Below are 20,701 nucleotides of genomic sequence, written 5' to 3' on the forward strand. Positions count from 1 at the left end.
CTGGAGGAGGAGAAGGGTGGATGAGATCTGCATGAGCAGGCACCCCTGAGTGTGCGCTTTCTCTACCCATTGAGAAGGTTTTGTTGTTGTTTTGCTCATTTTTGTTTTTTAACACAGCGCATGAATTCTGAAATTTTCATTGCATGGCTGGAAAAACCAGGATAAATGGATAAGATGGGGACTGACAAGAATGGATGTTAGGGTTGCCAACTCAAAATAGGAACATACCTGGAGATTTGGGACTACATCCTAGGGAGGACAGAATTTGGGGAGGGGGGCGGAACCTCAGCAAGGTATAAGGCAGACCTGGGCATTATACGGCCCGCGGGCCACCTCCGGCCCGCTGGATGACCCTGACTGGCCCCCCTGCCGTGCTGGGGAGCGAGGCATCTTTGAAAGCCCCGCAGAAGCCGGTTGCCTTGGCTGCCGCCTTCTGCGGGGCTTTCAAAAGCGCCTCGCCCCCCTGTCTTTTGGCCCGGCCCTCCACAATATTTTCTGTTTCTTATGCGGCCCCATGGAAACAATAATTGCCCACCTCTGGTATAAGGCCATAGAGTCCACTCTCCAAAGCAGCCATTTTCTCCCAAGGAAATAATCTCTGTAATCTAAAGACCAGTTATAATTCTGGGAGATCTCCAGGCCCCACCCTGGAGGTTGGCAACTCTAATTCAAGTCTAGCTTTTTAACCTTCTCCGTATGACTAAATTCAAGGTTCATTTCATTTCCTTCACACTGATTTCAAGCAGAACGTATCCTTTTTTCCCCCTAGTACAAGGAAAGCATCCGAACTTTGCAAGAACATTTGACCATGCAACAATACAAGAGGGAGATGATTTAAATCTCCGCTGCACTGTCTATGGAACACCAAGGCCAAACGTCACTTGGACAAAAGACGGTGTCAGAGTGGCGGCAAGCGAAATGAGTGTACGTCTGAAGGTTTTGTAAATGTTCCGTCCGGGAAGACCATCGTATGTCTCGGCTTCGCACTACTAATCTCCCTTTGTCGATATTTCATCCTTCTACAGATTGAGAAATTGGGAGACACCTACTACCTTTTTAAAAGGAATGCTTCCCTCGATGATGCCGGAAAATATATCTGCATTGCCGCTAATGAAGTTGGGGAGGCACTCTGCTCAGCTTCCATAAGAGTAATCGGTAACTAGGAACGCATTATTAGACACATTAGTATAATAAATGGAGACCTTGATGCCGGTCTGGCTGACGTCTGCGTTTTGTTTCAGGGAAGAATACAAATGTACAGGTTTCCAATGTAGCCGAGGCTAAATCAAAGCAAGAATGGGCCAGTTTTTCAGAAAAAATGAAACCTGCCATACCTGAAGCATTACAAGGTCAGGATTCTCACCGTTTGAGAGGTCCAAGGCAAATGACTAAAAACTGGTCTACAAGGTAATTTCAGTGTATGGTTTCTGTCTTGTCAAGTACTGCAATGGCCATCCAAGTGTTTCTTTTTCAAAGACATGTGTCCTACCATTCTGTTCTGGAAAGGCTGAGACTTAAACTTCCTCCTGCTCAAGGCAACTTCCTCTGATGAGAGCATTTTTCCCTCCAGTGGAAGAGTTGCTTCCATTGAGAGACAGCGTGGTGTAGTGGTCAAGAGCTCTGGAGAACCGGGTTTGATTCACCACTCTGCCACTTGAGCTCTGGAGGCTTATCTGGTGAACCAGATTAGCTTGTGCATTCCAACACAAGTCAGCTGGATGACCTTGGGCTAGTCACAGTTCTTTGGAGCTCTCTCAGACCCACCTACCCCACAGGGAGTTTGTTGTGAAGGGTGAAGGGAAAGGAGATTGTAAGCCCCTTTGAGTCTCCTTGCAGGAGAAAAAGAGGGGATATAAATCTAAACTCTTCTTCTTCTTCATTGTCAGGGATGGTCTAGGCTGATCCTGCATTGAGCAGGAGGTTGAACTGATTGGTCTATATGGCCTCTTCCAACTCTAGGACTCATTCCGCACATGCAGCATAATGCACTTTCAAATTGTTTTCAGTGCTCTTTGAAGCTGTGCGGAATGGCAAAATCCACTTGCAAACAGTTGTGAAAGTGGTTTGAAAACGCATTATTTTGCGTGTGCGGAAGGGGCCTATGTTTCCTCTAGATTCATTAGAGGACAGTTGTAGATTGGAGGAAAGCTTCACTTACTCTGCTAAGAGGAGCAATGAAACACATGACAGAGCTTTTGACACAGTCCCTCTCCTTTTAGTACCATGCGGTTTTAAAAATCCAAACAAGTGCCCATCAAAAAAAAACAAAAAAACAAGCAAGATCCAAAGGTCTTTGTGCAATGTTTTACGCAGGCGGCAGGGTTTTCAAACCCCACCATGGCTACTTGGGGCTCCCCTAAGATTGCCCCTGAAGCGATCATGTGCAGAATTATTTGGTATAGCACATAAGCCAATTGCAAGGAGCCAATTGCAAGTAACTGCTCTTTGGATCGCAACCATTGTATTCTAAAACAATATACCTGCTAAAGTAATCTCAGCAATCAGGACGGGCAGTGCTGGTACAGATTGCTTATGGTGACCTCACAATACTGAAGAAAGATTGGTGCCGTTTGCTGCAGAGGGTTTGTGTTTAATAAGAACCGATACAGAAGAGCACACAGCCAGCTGGCCACCCAGCTCCTGTCTGAAAGAGTACTGTACCCTGTGAAGGTTTACTTCCTTCTGTACTATTGTAAGAGCTGGGCCATTCTCAGTTAAGGCTGCCTGCCAACCTCCAGGGTCCTGGAATTGCAAGTGTTCTCCAGACTTCAGAGATCTGGATTTCTTCCTTTGGCGAAAATGGCTGATTTGGGGGTGGGGGTGGAGTCTATGGAATTACACCCAGTGGTGGGATCCAAAAATTTTAGGAACAGGTTCCCATGGTGGTGGGATTCAAATTGTGGCGTAGCACCAGTGGGGATGGGTGGGGCACGCTGGGGGCGTGGCAGGGCATTCCGGGGGCAGGGCATTCCTGGGCGGGGCTGTGGCAAGGACGCAGCCGCTGCGCCGGTCCTTGGGCAGGAAATGAATGCATGCAGGCGCAGGCTGCCACACATGCCGGTGCACCTCCTGCTAGACTGCTTCAAGTTCTGTGCGCTACTGCTGAGAGGAGGGGTGTAACTAAGGCAAAAATCACGTGTCAAAATCACCAATTAGTAACCCCCTCTCGGAACACACAAATAATTAGTAACCTACTCTCGGGAACCTGTGAGAACCTGCTGGATCCCACCTCTGATTACACCCCAGTGAGGTCTGAACTGAAACTGCCCTCCTCAAGCTCCACTCCCAAATCTCCTGGAATTTCCTCGCTCAGAATTGACGGCCCTACTTGTTTGTTTCTTTTGACTGCAGAAAATCATATCGCTGCCCACCAAACCACCCCCAAAGCACCTCAAGACCACCAACAGAAGAGTGGGAAGTCGTAGACTGATATACTTGACCAACAATTACAGTTCAAGACATTAGTTTCAGAGCCACCAGGATTTTCAGAGTTGCCTCCCCAAAGAGTTCATCGTCTTGCTGGAAACATTCAGAATTCCCACACTTCCATGTAGCAGACATCGCATATTTCACAATTTTCTCTTGTGCATAGTAATCGCATGAATGTGTTTGAACACTGTTACCTGAAATGAATGTTTCTTCAGCCCTCACTTCCAGTCATCCATCATTCCTTAATACACAGGTGTCAAACTCGCATCCCTCCAGATGTTATGGACTACAGTTCCCATCATCCTCTGCCAGCAACATGCTGGCAGGGGATGATGGGAGCTGTAGTCCATAACATCTGGAGGGCCGCAAGTTTGACACCTGTGCCTTAATATATTTTCTTCCCTATTGCTGCCAAACTGGGTTATACTAATACAGTCCCTTTCTACACAGGTCACCTAAAACGTTTGCAGAAAGGGGGGGGAAACAATGCAGAACTTCACAAAGGAAACGTTTCATTTCCTTCCTGGAAATATTTTAAAAGTAATGTGTGGAAAGGGCCACAATGTCATCATCCACTTTAGGAAGTAAGCTTTAAAAGGTAGCTAATGGTCTAAAAACAACCTGAGAGTTTCATTGGTTAGTAGAAATCTGAATCTCAAGGCTGCCAGTTACTTGGAAAATCCAGATTACAGACATACCAATGAAAATCTAATTGATATATCATCAAGATCCCCTACAAGGGGATAAAGGTGATGGACTGCAGGTCACAGAGCTAAAACTTCCTGGGCTGTGTGTTCACAGGCCATGTGGTACAGCTTTCGTCACCGTCCCTTTAAACAAAGAAGAATTAACAAAGAAAATATGAAATCTTCCAATTCTTAGGTAAACAGTGGATATCAAAATGCCTTGTCAAATTAAACATTTGAAAATATAAAACAAATGAGAACTAGGGTACTTATTATTTCAGACATGCTATACAACAGAATCTCTCTCTCACCTGAGTGGTGTAGTGGTTAAGAGCAGGTAGACTCCAATCTGGAGAAACAAGTTTGATTCCCCACTCCTCCACATGAGTGGTGGACTCTTATTTGGTGAACCAGATTTGTTTTCCCAATCCTGTATGCCTGATGGATGACCTTGGGCTAGTCACAGGCCCTTTCCGCACTGCGGAAAGGGCGCCCCTGCACTGGCAGGAATTCTGCCAGTGGAGGGGGGGGGCTGTTCACACGGGAGTGTGCGAGTGGCCCCCACAGAGGCCGGCGCGGGAGAGGCGGCTCTGCACGGAGCCGCCTCTTCCTCGTACCTCTCCCACTGACCTCGTCGCCTTCGTCGCTTTACTGGACTCCTAAGACCCGCCCACGCTGCCCTCCAACCTCCAGGAGTCGGAGGACAGCGAGGGAGGGTCTCAGCAGTCCAGTAGAGTGACGCGGGACGACGAGGTGAGTGGGAGAGGGATGGGGAAAACAGCATGTTCCCAACGGTGCCGTTCGTACCGCGCCGGCGGGAATGCGCTGTTTTCCAAAAATCTCCCTCCAGGAGGGAGGTTTTTGGAGGCGGCCTAACGCCACCCTGGGGGTGGTGGAGGGGAGCCAGGTCGGCGCTGCTGTGTTTTAGCAGCGCCGCCTGTGCGAACAGCTCCCTGGGGACGGCGTTTTTGCCGTCCCCAGGGAGCCATATATGGCCCGTGCGGAAAGGGCCACAGTTTGTTCAGAACTCTCTCAGTCTCACCTACCTCTCAAGATGTCTATTTTGGGGAGAGGAAAGGAAGGAGCTTGTAAATCACCTTGAGTCTCCTTACAGAAGAAAAAGTGGCATATAAATCCAAACTCCTCATCTTCTTCTTCTAACTGTGATCTTTCAATAGTGTGTTTATTTCAACTATGCTTTCCAAGATTAAAGTTCCTTTCCTGCTCCTTACATTGGGCTTCTCCAAATTTCAGTACAGCATAAAACTGTACATTATGTATGCTCTGGGAATGGAGGCAAAAATGGTACCCTTGTATTTTGTTCTTCTCTTCTCCATAACATGTAGGAACACAATTTTTGTCACCTGACATTATCACGGTCTACGTTTTTCTGCTCCCGTTCCACATCATTGGTTTGTTGACATGGGAAACTCACATAATAACATCACCTCATAGGTGGAACATTCTTACTTGTTACAAGGAAGAACGGGAGAACATAACCAGAGGTCATACTTCCAGCAATATCCCCGAGAGACAATAGGAGTTCCTGCCTCTATATAAGGCTGCTGAGGGTGAGGGAAAATGTGTAAAGCTGTGGCCCCTTCCGCACACGCAAAATAATACGTTTTCAAACCACTTTCACAACTGTTTGCAAGTGGATTTTGCCATTCCGCACAGCTTCAAAGAGCACTGAAAGCAGTTTGAAAGTGCATTATTCTGCATGTGCGGAATGAGCCTTTGAGAAGGTATTCTGAAAGTTGGCACCACGAAAAGCACACGTGCCTGTTCTCTACCCAGTGACTGATTTTCAGGTATGAGATGAGAAGAACCGGATAAAAGGTTTCACTTGTGTCTCACAAAAGATGTCTGGTCCCCAAATATGCTTGCTGTTTCCTATATTCTTTCTTCTGCAAAAGCATAAAATGAGACCTGCTAACATTCTTCATAACTATGTAATGAGAAATAAACTAAAAGATTAAATGTAACCTGTCTGTAAGTAAAGAAATAAATTACTTGCTTGAAAAGAATGCTGCAAATTTCATTTTTCCCCTTCTCCAAATAATAGATGGAAAGAAAGACCATTCTATTTTTTTTGTTCCTCAGAAGAGTTGATTTGTTAGCAAAGCAACAAACACATGAAAGAAAATGTGAATTTCAAGACATAATAGATATTCATTCATGTTCCATCAATAGATCTCTTATTACACATTTTAATCACTGTGTGTTCACAGGCAAATGTTATTAAGAAGCTGACATATTTTATTTTTAACTCACTGTATATGCAAAAAGCTCCAAACCCTATGACTTAATTCCGTCTTTTCCACACATAAACCCACCATGAATATTTTTAGTCATTCCTTTTATTAGGTGAACTGTCAGGGTACAGACAGATAAAAGTGATCCAGAAGAAATTTAAATGTTATGTTCTAGCTGGACACCTAAGTCTTAGGAGAGGCAGCCATTTTCCTCTCACCTTGCTTCAAGACTTATAAAAATGTGACCCCTCAGTATGATATTCCAAAGTGGGGTAATGTCTGGACAGTTTTAGCATACTGACAAAGAAGTGGGTATGAATGTGAGTCCTCTTGATGGCTCATCTTGGGTAGATTATAAATTAGGCTGCCTTTATCAATGGATGTTTTGGATTAGCAATACCAGCTGTCTATACCTGGAAATGGTTCACATTGCCTGGATGAAGTATCTCCTGGGGCCTTTCCCCACTTACCTTCTGCTGCGCACTACTTGGGCCAAGTAGCGCAGGGTCCCGCGGCACTCCCCACTACAGGGGTGGCGACAACGCAGCCGCCCCGACGCTGCCGCTCTCGCGGCCCCTCAGCGCACGTCATTCCTGGCGCTCCTCAAAACGGCGCCTTTTGACGACCCCGCGCAGAGCGTGGGGTCGTGGGGAAGCCCAGCTGCGCAGTGAGTAGCGCGCAGCAAAGGTGGTAGAAGGAAAAGTGGGGAAAGGCCCTTAGACAAGGGATATGATCACATTAAACATGCCTTGGAGACTGGCAGACACCTCCAAGGTGTGTCAGGATATTGATGGAAGTGGTTCTCAACTTGATCTATAGCTGGTTTCTTGGTACAAAGTCAGATTGTAGGTTTTCCCTGCCAAGAGAACTGCACACTGATCCAGCATAGAGGAGCTGTGCGGAAACTGGCCTGCTCAGGGCCAACAGGGGGCCTTTCCCCACTTACCTTAAGCCCCGTGGTACTTGAGGAGAGTAGCGCAGGGTCCCCCGGCACTCCCCACGACAGGGGCGGCAACAGCGCAGCCGCCCCGACGCTGCTACTGTCGCGCCCCGTCAGCGCGCGGCATCCCAGGCGCTCTTCTTAACGGCGCCTTTTGATGACCCCGCGCAGAGCGTCCGTGGGGATGCCCGGGAGCACGCCAGGGATGCCGCGCGCTGAGAGCAGCACGCGGCATAGGGGGGATCGAAGAGAGTGAGGAAAGGCCCCCTGTGTTCTGATTGAATCCAGTGTTTAGGTTTCCAGTGTACATGTAAAGCATCCAATATCCCAATCACAAACAAAATAATAACTGGTCAGTAATTAGTTAATTGGTTAAGATTTGCCCCCATTCTACAGGTTGGTACAATAATCCAGTTTTCTACAGTTTCTGCAGGTTAAGATTTCTACAGAGTGGTGCAAAAAAACAGAGACCTTCGAGGGTAGGGCGGTATATAAAACTAAATAAAATAAAATTACTTCAAGTTCTGTGGTTGACCAAAGGTCACCATTACTACGATGGCAGATGTTCTGAACAAAGGCATGCATGATTTAGACAAGTCGGAAGAAGCACCTCTATTATTTTCAAAAAAGAAGTCCCAGTCTTTTCAACATTACACAAAACATCAATATCCTTTAGAGCTGAAATAATATATTCTACCAGTACAATAAAGCCAAATGGCATGAGATCAGTTTACTTGCTGGACGTGGAGATTGACAATTGCATTTGGTTGCAGTTTGGTGGTCAGAGGGAAAGTCTTTGTAAGGCTTTGCTTGATTGACACTGCCAGAGGCCTTAAGTGAGCTGACTCTTCTTGCCCTTCAAATAAATATTAGCATTCTCCTGTCCCTTTCTTTTTTACACCCCCATTTTTTCTTACATCCAGGAACCAAACCACTTAATCGCATCAGATACGATGACTGTACTTCCTACTCAACTCTCTTGTTCCTGAACATACTGGTTGCTGTCTTCGGCGTGCGGCCTCTCTCTTCAGGGCCCAAAATTAGCCCTGCCAATCAAGCAAACAGGTGGCCTATTGCATAAAGTGGATCCTCTCTCTCAAGGCTCTTTTTCTTTTGGAGAGCCAATCAGGAGAGCCGCTGAGGTGTCAGGGGCAGACTTGTCAGCAGATCTGGGGTATAAAAAGCAAAACAACCATGTTAGCACTTCTGAGCAGTCGTGCATTCCCAGCCTCGCCTCGGGTGTAGGGATTGCAAAGAAAAAGCAAAACTACACCGTCTCCACCGTGTAGTTTTGTTTTTTTTTTATGTTAGAGGCTCCACCATTCTCATGTTGGGATTGTCTAAAACCATACTCTGGATAAGGACGTTGTTTAAGGAACTGCCGCTTGGGCTCAGCCCACACCAGTTAGGCACTCTTGTGAAACCAGGTTAGTAGCATGTCTGTAACAACTGACTCTGTCTCTTTGTCAAGCTAGCCATTGCTATGTCCTGCCTGTCCCAAAGCATGTCTGCTAGATAAAATTGCTGTGGGGAGGTAGAAATGGCACTTCTGTGTGGTTCTTTTAAACTGGAGTTCAGGTTTGTCATTAAAATATCGATGCCTTGTTGGCTGTGAATATTTAAGTCTTTGCTATGCTTGGCTAATAGTTTCTTTAAATGGCTTTTAAGGATGGACTACTATTTCAGATGTTTGGGGGAAAGCGCTTATTGCAATGTCTGGTTAACTTTTAATGCTTGCCGGGAGTGCTCAAGGTTATGTTACTTACAGATAAACGGAGACTCTCCCAGAATAGCTCTGATAAAACCCACATGGTATTGGCTGGGTGCTGATGACTTTTTAAGGGAATCAGTTGCGGGGGTATCTATTACTCGGCAAGCCTGGACCACTTGCCTGCTGTCAGTCAAAAGCAGTGCGGTTATTTTTGGAATGTGACATTTCAGAGACATACCTTTAGAAACACTAATAATACAAAAGCCTTATAAGATCACAATTAGGAAAACAGGAAACTTCCCCTGTACACTAAGGATATTTAAACATTTTGATGCCTAACATATCCATGACCAATGAAGATCCAGAAATTGGGTTTAGCTGGCATTTGCTTAATAGTTTGTTTACCAAATGATGAAACCAAGGTTTGGACGAAATGCACTTTAAAGTCAACTGATTAATTTAAAGCAATTTATAGTGCTTAGAAGGAATCTGGAACCAGTCAACGTTTGCAAAGAACTTATGATTTCCATGTATAACCCAAAAGACAATGAGATTAGCTATTTTTATTGTTAAACTACATTTTGATTATTTTATCTAGATATACTTGCAGTATCTGAATTCATAACTACAGCTATTTCAAAAATGACCTACCAAAACAGGCCATAGTAGACCATCAAAATTAGTTCTCTTATTTGAACTTAATGAATTATTAGGCAATGTGTCCATTTCCAAAACGAACAGCAATCTTTAAATGAAGATTAAATGTTCTCTTTGGTTATATCAGACTCAATTACAACCTCTGATACTTGAGTCTATCACTTTATGACAGATGGTGATACAATGACCTTTCCACTTGATAGATTACGTAACCAAGTTAACATACTATGATATTATAATATTAAAGTTATAGGTATCCTAGATGAACAAATATTCTATTGCAACAATTCATATTATTCTTTTATGGATATGTAGCAGACAGTAAAGTCGTGTTACATCAACAAACTTTCCCCCTGCAGTTGTTCAAACTGTCAGTGTCAGTTGTTATCTTATATCCTAGCTCACATTTCAAAGTTGGCCTTCGCTTTCAATAGCCTGAAGTCAACTAGGCTGCTTGCATTTTACATTTACATTTTACTTTAGTTTTTGACCTGTGTATTTTTCATATTTATTCCACATTCTAAAAGAAACTTTTTTTAACACTTCAAAAATGCTCCTCTACATTATGGTCGCTTTTTAAAGAAGTGGTTCCTTACAGCAAAAAAGGAAAATGATAGTAGCATTTCAGACAGTTTTAAAGATGATATTTTTATGTTGCACTTTTTTCACATCTTTGGATTGGCAAGAGGTTAAACAGTGCACCCAAGGTCATAAAGTAAAGGGGTGGCAGAATCCACATTAGAAAAGAAGTGTACAGTTATACACAGTTATATCAACACATGGCTCCCTTATAGACTCTGGCAATAGTTATTGACTTTACTAATTACGTTGAAGATCGAGCAAGCTTGTTTTCTGCTGCTCCAGAGACTGGGACAAGGAGTAATGGGTTCAAGATACAGGAAAAGAGATCTCACCTAAACATTGGGAAGAACTTCCTGATGGTAAAGGTTGTTCGAAAGTGGAATACGCTGCCTCAGAGGGTGGTGGAATCTCCTTCTTTGGAGGTTTTTAAACAGAGATTGGATGACCATCTGTCAGGACTGCTTTGATTGTATATTCCTGCATGGCAGAGAGTTGGACTTGATGGCTCTGGTGATCTCTTCCAGCTCTATGATTCTATGACGCTATTCCATGATTTTATTCTAATCAGAAGTGGAGTTTGAGCTAGAGCAATAATTGTGCTATACAATTATCACAAAAGCGGGCGTACTTTTATATGTTGGAAATATTTGTGACCTAATCCGCCCCCCCCCCCCTGCAAAAATAATGCCAAAGTGATTGTTAAATATTTGATTGAATCAGGTCTCCCATGCCATAGGCAATGAGATTATAAGTTGGTTCAGGTGAAAGGAAACAAAAAATAGCACCTGTTTTTTATTATAAATAATTATGTAATTATTATGAAACAGATGGATATCTCACATCCAATTTTTATTTCTGTCTTTCTTTTCAGAGTGCCTATAAAGATGACGACAAAAGCACCAACGTTTACACAGCCGTTACAAAGTGTTGTGGCACTGGAGGGTAGTGCCGCAACCTTTGAGGCTCACATTAGTGGTAAGACTTTACATCTGAGTTTACAACTGTCATTTCCTTGATTTTGCTGTTATCTCCATGTAGGGGTTGGGTCAAATGATATATCCATCAATTAATCCCCAATTAATCCCCAACGTGGCAGCCGCTGGCACCTTTCCTAGCATCCACCAAGTGGCTGGTGGTGGGGGACCAATCACAAGACAGCTGTCACAGGAGCTGATTCCAATCACAAAATGTTGGGAAATTTAACAGCACCAAACAGGCTCCTATGATGGAGGAAGTCATTTTCAAATGATACAACACCGCCTTCTCCAATGAAATGGAGAAAACTCAGAATGAACTCTTGGGCTAGGGGATTAGGTACTTTGGAAAGAAACAAGTTGGAGCCAGGAAACACATCTGTAGGTGCCATTTGGGGGATTATTGGTTCAAGCGCATGCCTGCAAGACCAATGTAAAGGGTATTTTGTTTTATGTATCTCCTTACATTTTATTGTGGCCTCCACCCCACCCACTTGTATGTATGTAAATACCCAAGCATGCTAGTGGAGACCACATAAGGCAGATTTTCTTCTTTCTCATTCCATCTTAACTAGGCTTTAGCTCTAAGAGAAACTGGGAACAGAGGGAGGGAAGCATGGTAAAGCTCGATCTCTTCAGATACAGGAAGCTAAGCAGGTTCTTGAAAAGGAGACCATCAAGAAAGGCCCCACAGAGGAAGGCAATGGCTAACCTCTCTGCTTCTCAGTTGCCTTGAAATCCCCTTGCTGTTTACTGTGACTTGACAGCACTTTATAAACACACACACACACACACACACACACACACACACACACACACACACATTGGGAACATGGATTCTCCTGTGCAGAATTCCCACATAGCAGAAATTTATGATGAATCGGGTAGACTTGCTAGCCAGTTAAACAGTCAGGGATAAAGCATTTATGGTACCGGGACCTGCAAGGAGGCCTCTGAGGATGATAAGGGCATCAGGGTTTTGACCCTCTACTCCCGTGGTGGCAAACCTTTGGCACTCCAGATGTTATGGACTACAATTCCCATCAGCCTCTGCCAGGATGGCCAATTGGCCATGCTGGCAGGGGCTGATGGAAATTGTAGTCCATAACATCTGGAGTACCAAAGGTTCGCCACCACTGCTCTACTCAGTGGTGGGATCCAAAAATGTTAGTAACAGGTTCCCATGGTGGTGGGATTCAAACTGTGGCGTAGCGCCAATGGGGCTGGGCGGGGCACGATGGGGGCGTGACCGGGCATTCCGGGGGTGGGGCATTCCTGGGCGGGGCTGTGGCAAGGACGCAGCCACTGCGCCGGTCCTTGGGCGGGAAACGAATGCACGCAGGCGCAGGCTGCCACGCACACTGGTGCACCTCCTGCTAGACTGCTTCAAGTTCTGTGCGCTACTGCTGAGAGGAGGGGCGTAACTAAGGCAAAAATCACCAATTAGTAACCCCCTCTCGGCACACACAAATAATTAGTAACCCACTCTTGGGAACCTGTGAGAACCTGCTGGATCCCACCTCTGCCTCTACTTCTTCCTTCATTCCCAGACTGTCCAGACAGTAAATCTGTTTGCTGAAGAGTATCTGGCTGACACATTCTGAAACTGCGATCAGCTGTTTAAATGTAGGTTTGGCAGTTAATGTGTGGATTAAGTACATAAGGGCCATCAAGTTGCACCTAATTTATGGTCACTTGAGTGAAGGGCTTTCAAGGCAAAGTGATTAAGCAGTGGGGGCTTGCTGTTGCCTTCCTCTGAAAAAGCCTTCCTTGGCGATCCTGCTTAGCTTCCGAGATTTGATGAGACTGAGCTGCACTATGACCATTCCACTTCTCCCCAACAGGTAGACTGCAACTATAAAATATAACCACGGCAATTTAGGCCTATGGAAATTGCACCACTGAACCTCGTACATCTTAAACTTGTATTAAATATGTAAACGGTCCAAATTCAAATTCCCATACCAACAAACATGATTCCTGATTGCAGTGAGGTGCCACAAGTTGATTTCAAAATGGCGGCAAGGCCTATTTTGGATGTGGTACAAGCGAGCAAGAGCAAGCCAAGCCCAATGAGATCATGCTGCATATTTATATGTTCAGGGCCATCTTACTGGAAACAAACATAATATAAAAATACTCCATGACTCAGAATACATATCACAAAGAATTTCAAGGCGGGGCCTGGAGTTCTTCAGACTACAGAACTCAGTTCTCCTGGAAATTGCAGCTTTGAAAGATGGCACCATATTGTTGCTATATTCCTTCCCCTCCTAAAAATTCTCCTTCCCTTGGCACTGCCACCAAATCTCCAGGAATTTTCCCAAGTTGGAATTGTCAGCCCTTCACACATGACTAATGGGCAATATGTTGCTTGTAATCATATACTGGCAAGAAGCCATGATTAAATTTTAAGCCAGCCAAAACTGGATTCACATGTTGCAAGTCACTGTGTTTCCCACGTGGCCCCTACAAAGACTTGGATTTTCTGTGTCTGATTTTATTTATTTTACTTATAGTCAACCTTTCTTACTGAAAAGGTGGGTTACAAAATGTAAAACAATGTGTTAGGACCAGTATAAGACACAATAGTGTAATAAGAACTGGATTGCAAAATTAGAAAACAATGCAAAAAACAACAACCCAGCAACAACAACCCAGAGGCCGTTTCTGCACACCCAACTAACAGCGCCCTAGGGACAGAAAAGACATCATCCCTAGGGTGCTGTTCGCATAGGAGGCACTGCTGCATTGCAGCAGCACCGTCCTGGCCACCCCGGACCGGCGCAAAGGCACTGCTTTAACCTTGCTCAACTAGCGAGGTTTTTGCAAAGTGGCGTCTTCCCATCGGTGCGGTGTGAACCGTGCCAGCAAAACAACAACACTTTTCCCGTCGCCTTTACTCACCTTCCTGTCCAGTGTTGCTCTAGACGGCTGCAGAGACCCGCCCATGCTGCCCTCTGACCCCTGGAGGTCGGAGGGCAGCTTGGGTGGATCCCTGCAGTCCTCCAGAGCGACGCTGGACAGGAAGGTGAGTAAAGGGGGCCAACCCAGAGGTGGCTCAATGTGGAGCCACCTCTCCCGCAGGGGAGCAAGTTGGGGCTGCTCGCACGATATCATGCAAATGGTCTCCGAGCCTCCACCTCATGTCGGTGGAGCTGCATTTCTGCGTGCGTATGGAAACAGCCAGAAAGATATAAGGGATGAAAAAACTGGATTATGGAAATTAGAATATAATGTAGTCAAAACAAGAAAGGAGGGAAGGCAGCCTGGCATAGCCTGATCTGGTTAGATCTTGGAAGCTAAGCAGGGTCAGTACTTGGAAGGGAGACCTTTAAAGAAGACTGTGCAGAAGAAAGCAATGACAAACCACCTCCGCTTCCCACGTATGTTGAAAGCCAATTGCCAAGGTTGCCCTAAGTCAGCTGTGACTTGATGCACTTTACAGTCAGAAACTAACAAGATAATGCATACATAAACAGTGCCAAAAACTAGAGTCATTGTCCCTTTGTAAGAGTGTTTTCCTGAACAATTTTCAACTGCAGGGGCCTTATTCAGATCAAGATTGCAGAGGCCTTATTATCAAGATTGCAGGGACCGAATTCAGATCAAGATTAAGCCCCCTGCTGTTATTTTCCTGGTCTGAATCAGCCTACAGTGGCCAACTTCAAATGGAGCTTGGAGATCTGTGGGAATTACAGGTGATCTCCAGGCCTTAACTCTGTGGAGGAAAAATGGCTATTTCGGAGAGTGTGGACTCTATTGCATTATATTCCACTGAGGTCCTTCCCCTCCCCAAACTCCATCCTCCCTAGCATGGCTACAAACTCTGGGCTGGGAAAATTCCTGGAGATTTAAGGGTAGAGCCTAGAGAAGATGGGGTTTGAAGAAGGGAGAGATCTCAGTATAATTACATCCATCCTCCAGAGCAGCCATTTTCTGTGTAGTCTGAAGAGCAGTTATAATTCTGGAAGATTTTCAAACCCACCCTTCCCAGGAAGTTGGCAACCCTACCATTCCAGGCTCCATTCTCAAAACCTCCCAGAAGAAATGGCTACTTTGGAGGGTAGACTTTATGGCAGTATACCCATATATGGCAAGGTGTTATGAATCCCCCTTTCTCCAAACTCTTTCATTGACTCAGACAGGTCTGACAGTGATTGGTGATTTCCATACAGCAGTAATAAAATGCCCTTAGGATGTTTTAAAAACTGTTTTAAGGAAGAAGTCAGAACAGCTCTCGTCCCCAAAACATCTTCAAATGTTTTATTTCTCTCAACTCGGTTTTTTTTTCCAAAAATGGCTAAACTTGTGATCTTTCCCTCCATAACCTGGGCTGAAAACATGTCCTGCCTGCTGAGCAAACAAAAGCAGACAGGAAATGCTTTATTTCTCCTGCCCAACTTCTTCCTTTCATTTTCACCTCTCACTCCCGCCATTTTGTGTGCTGCAGCGGAGGTTCTCTGAAGGTTTCCCACAGAGGTTTCCTCAGCTTGCAGCTCATCTGCACACGATTTCCATGTAAAAAGTTGATGAATGTTTTGCCTTGTGATCCCGTGCACATGTCGTTTTTCCTTTGTTTTTGTTTTTAAGGGGATGTCTGCGAAGCTATGACATCACGATTAGAGAAGCTGCAATATGTGCACATTTGTGTCATCGTAGCTTCACAGATATCCCCTGAAAACAAATAAAGGAAACATGACACATGCACGGGATCGCTAGGCAAAACCAACTTTATTCATCTACTTTTACACGGAAATCATGGGTGGCTCTGCTGCAAGCAGAGGAAACCTCCGTGGAAAACCTTCACCAAATGGCAGAGGTATAGAGAACCTCTGCAGTAGCACACAAAATGGCGGGCGCAACTGTGTAATTGACAAGAGCTCTGTGCGGCAGGTGGGAAAAAAGATCTCTTTAGACTGACAGTGCTGTTGGCTGGCTGTTTTTGGTGTGTGCAAACTAAAAAAGCCAAAATGGATATTTTAAAATGTCTGCAGGATGTTTTATTTCTGCTGTGTGGGAAGAACCATTCAGTGTTTGGTTTTTCTTTCATACAATAAAATCTGAGAATACTTTTTTTTTCTCCTAGAACTTGGCATCCTAAGTCACAGGAAGTATAACTTTTTTTTCCTGTTTTAACTGTTGTCTCCTTTCGTTGTATTGTGTTTTTTTCCTTCCAAAATTTAAAACGGTTTTCTCTACCTAGGATAATATAAACATAAATAGAATTGCAAGTTATATATTAAAATTGCATATATTATATATTAGAATTATATATATTATTATATTATATTATATATTATTATATATTAGAATTGCATATATTAGATATAATATATATAATATAATTGTTATATATTAGAATTGCAAGTTACATATTAAACCAGGTCAAACCAGAATTTTTGAAAAGAATCTTAAAGAATTTTTGAAAAGAATCTTAAAGAATTGAAAAGAATCTAAAAAAATTGAAAAGAATTTTTGAAAAGAATCTTAAACACTAATAAGAATAATATAGCCCATTTTGAAGCAATCAGAGCCTTAGCACCAATGTTGGTGGTTACCCCATTTTTTACAGACAGGAAGGTAAATTAACCTAGTAAATTTGTTTCTGAGCTGTGATTTGAAATGGGAACTTCCAACTTTCAGACCATAATCTTATCTATTTTAATACCTGTCAGATATGGGACTCCTTAATTATACGGTTATTTTATATGGTATATATGGTATAGCTTAACTGTTAGGCTATGAATTCGATTTTAACTATGCAAATTGCCTGAGAGGAAGCCTAATTCCCCTATATTTCAATCATTCTTCAATTTTTAATTTAAATAAAAATAACTGGTACAACTCCTCCTGAGTGATGCTACTCGATTATTGTACCTACCTGGGTTTTGATCAGACAGTGAAAACAGATGATTGTTTATTGCTTGGACAGCAGAGCAGACTTCTTGTAATGTTCTTGCAATGGGGGCGTAATAAAAATTTGCTGTGATACATAGCTGAAGCTCTTTGGTATAACAGTGGTGGATTCCACACAGCATATGTATAACGGGTTGCAACCATTATAAACCAAACTGTTTTCCTTTTTCCCGTTCGCATGTGTTTCCTTCAGCCATTCAGGCAGTGACTGGAGTCCATGGAAACAATCCAGGTTGCTTTTGTGCCTTCTCACGGACTCGCTTCTCCTTTTTTAATTTCCCGCAACACATGCATAGCTGTGCAGGCATACAGAAATGAACCCCTGCAGCCATGCCAATTGTCCCACAATCCAATCAGCTGCGCTCGCCATTTTCTTTGGGTTTTTCTTTTTTTTAATTACCATGAAACGTTGGTTCCCTTGGCTCTCATTTTCAATCCAAGCTTTTACTGATAGCAATTCTGTTTCAATGGGAATGTTTTTAAACAACCACACGGTAAGTGGTTGTCTGCTTCTGTGCAGACTTTGAATAATGGTTTAATTGGAAAGGATGAAGGAACAGAATAGGAGATAACAGAGAGCGGAAATGCATTGTAGAGCTTTTTGGCAGCACAATCTTAAAAAGAGTTACACATTTCTAAGGCAATTAACTTCAACTGGCTTAGAAGAGTAACTTGCTTAGGATTACATTGGAATCTCCTCTCATTCAAATTAAACAGCATAATTCAAAAGGACTTTATGAGATCACCTGTAGGGGAAAATACTTGTAAAGGAGAAGGGCCTTTAAAATGAAATATTTACTAAGCATTGGGCAGGATGGGGAGTTTAAGCATGATGTGGATGGTTAAATCATCCTCTGTGCCAATATTTCAGGTTCCACAACCTCATCAATAGAAGTAAATGCCTTTGGATGAAAGCCTTTTCAGAGCATTTCTGACCTAGTTTGTCTACTGGGAAAATATTTTTTATGCTATATTGTTAGGGTTGCCAACTGAGTTGGAAAATGCCTGGAGTTTTGCGTCATGGAAATTGGGGAGGGCAGGGTTTGGGGAAGAAAGAGACCCCAGCAGGGTACAATGTCATTAAGTCCACCCTGCAAAGCAGCCATTTTTTCCAGGAGAACTGATCTCTGTCATGTGACAGTGAGTTGTAATTTCCAAGACCCACCTGTAGGTTAGATAGGTAATTTCCAAGTCCCACCTGTAGGTTAGCAACCCTATATGTTGTCCACCCACAATACTTTGTTTTTGTGATTTAAATGGTTTTCCTTCTTTGGTTTGTTAATTGAAAATATCAGTCAAAGGCTGATTCTGCACAGGCAACAGGAACGGGTTAAATGAACCTGTGTTGCCTGTGCTGCCATTTGCATGGCGAGTGCAGGGGTTTTCTGGGATTACTGGGATCCTAGTATGAGAAGACAGAACAGTTCGCACAGGAAACACTGTGTTCCCCTGTGAACCACGCACTCGAGAATCCCCCACCCAAGAATTCCCCCACTCTAGAATCCTCCCATTTATCAGCACAACATGGCGGCTGCCTAGAAAATCCACTCTAATGGCGGCTGCCTGGGGAATCCACCATAATGGTGGATGAAAGGGCAGCGAAATAGAACGTAGTTTGCCATAGTTTGCACAGGCAAGCAGGAAGCGACTGAAATCCAGGTTGAAGGGGGAAAAGCCACTAATTTAGCGACTTTCATTTAATCCAGATTCAGCCAAATATAATGGGTTAGAAGCATTGGGATGGGGAGTTCTGTGGGAACTTCTCCCCCATAATGCTTTTCTCACATCCCTGAAACCATTATATTTGGCCTGTTCGGAATCACCCATATAGTGTCTCTGAAAAATATATGCTCAAAAGCATGTCTGAGTAGGAACTGAGGGCTTTGAGCCAGATAAAATGAGATGCTCCTTAGAAAACTGTTGACTGTTTTCATCAGCAACAAGCAGAAGTTGGAAAAATGAGTATCCAGCTTGCTGGCGACAAACTATAAATGACTGGGGAAGGCAATGGCAAACCACCCCATGGATACAATCATCCTAGTAAATATCATGATGTGACATCACCCCATGGGTCTATAACAGCGCTTGCACAGGGGACTGCCTTTACTTATTAAAATTTGGTTTAATTCTCTCTACTCTGCTGCAGGTGTCCCAGTTCCTGAGGTGAATTTGGCTGGGTATGTCGAGGGATGAGATCAAGGTTATTTTCTGCACCTGGCGAAAACCCACCTGCCACGGGTGTGCAGATCTCATTTAGCGATGGCCGCGCTAAACTTGTGATCCCTGCCGTGGCAGCAAACCACAGTGGAAGATATACCCTACAAGCCACCAACGGATCTGGACAAGCTACTAGTACTGCTGAACTACTTGTCACAGGTAATGTCACGATTACACAGTTACCAACCCTCTTCTGTCTTTCCTCACGTTACTACCCTGTTTCCCCTAATATAAGACATCCCCGAAAAATAAGACATGGTAGAGGTTTTGCTGAAGTGCGAAATATAAGGCATCCCCCGAAAGTAAGACATAGCAAAGTTTTTGTTTGGAAGCATGCCCGACGAACAGAACACAGGAAAAATAAGACATCCCCTGAAAATAAGACATAGCACATCTTTGGGAGCAAAAATTAATATAAGACACTGTCTTATATTCGGGGAAACACAGTATGCAAAAGAGGCCCGCTGTTCAAGGCATGAGTCAAGATAGGATGGATGACTAAGACATCATGGGATTTATCATGTTTAATTTACTTTACCTTTAATTTAATTTACCAGGGATCACCTTGAGGCTAAGGGCCAGTAAAACACACAATTCCTCCAACATGAGCAGGGAAGCATATGTGATATTTTAAATGTAAATAAGAGCCTCATGATTCTTTTCCCTTGAAAAGGGAAACCAACCATTCAAATATTCACATGTATATCCAATATGACGCTTTCAGACTTTATTTGTATATCCTGTGCAGATCCATATATTCAGGACTTCCTGCTGGTAATTGCATGAAATCAAGTCTATATCCATTTATTTCTGGGGAACCTTATTACCTGATTTCACAACCCTTACTTTGGAGTACATGTTTTAAATCATGCCCCATAATTTTCAAATCAGATTCAACATCCTGGAAATTTAACTAATTTCAGTGAGACTCCTTAACTAACTTTAGTGAGACTCCTTAACTAATGAACACCCCCCCCCCCGTTGCTACTAGGAGATGCTTAATTTTACTAATTCTAATCAACTATTGAATTTACTCATAGCAGAATTATCTAAATAATAGATCCACACATTACACAGTTGGGTCAGGATCCTACTCTTTCTAATACTTATACATGAGTTGCAGGTTCTCCTGCAACCCTAGTCAGGTCACATTACAGTATTCAATGCAGATGTTATAGTTGTCATAGGAAATTTAATATATGAGAAATTTTTCTTGCAGAAGTAATTTTTTCCTCTTTCTATAGCTCTCTTCCAAATACAAATCCAAAACCTTTATTAGGCATAAAACCGGAGTGTGTCATGAGTTCCAAATACAATAAAAAGATCATTAT

General features: G+C 43.5%; 2 protein-coding genes across 2 annotated transcripts in view; both read left to right on the forward strand.

The window, feature by feature from the left end:
* CCDC141 (coiled-coil domain containing 141) overlaps window positions 1-3,484 on the forward strand; it is a 191,334-nt gene extending 187,850 nt beyond the window's left edge. Inside the window, exons 26-29 of the mRNA XM_048486091.1 lie at window positions 770-924; window positions 1,026-1,155; window positions 1,242-1,407; window positions 3,352-3,484. Of these exons, the coding sequence (XP_048342048.1) occupies window positions 770-924; window positions 1,026-1,155; window positions 1,242-1,407; window positions 3,352-3,430 (530 nt within the window). The 3' untranslated portion in view covers window positions 3,431-3,484. The remainder of the gene's footprint in view (window positions 1-769; window positions 925-1,025; window positions 1,156-1,241; window positions 1,408-3,351) is intronic.
* Window positions 3,485-8,538: 5,054 nt separating this feature from the next.
* TTN (titin) overlaps window positions 8,539-20,701 on the forward strand; it is a 371,903-nt gene continuing 359,740 nt past the window's right edge. Inside the window, 4 exon segments of the mRNA XM_048484469.1 lie at window positions 8,539-8,737; window positions 11,132-11,235; window positions 19,300-19,322; window positions 19,325-19,529. Of these exon segments, the coding sequence (XP_048340426.1) occupies window positions 11,145-11,235; window positions 19,300-19,322; window positions 19,325-19,529 (319 nt within the window). The 5' untranslated portion in view covers window positions 8,539-8,737; window positions 11,132-11,144.

The sequence above is a fragment of the Sphaerodactylus townsendi genome, linkage group LG02 (genome assembly GCF_021028975.2).
Source record: "Sphaerodactylus townsendi isolate TG3544 linkage group LG02, MPM_Stown_v2.3, whole genome shotgun sequence".
Classification (NCBI taxonomy): Eukaryota; Metazoa; Chordata; class Lepidosauria; order Squamata; family Sphaerodactylidae; genus Sphaerodactylus; species Sphaerodactylus townsendi.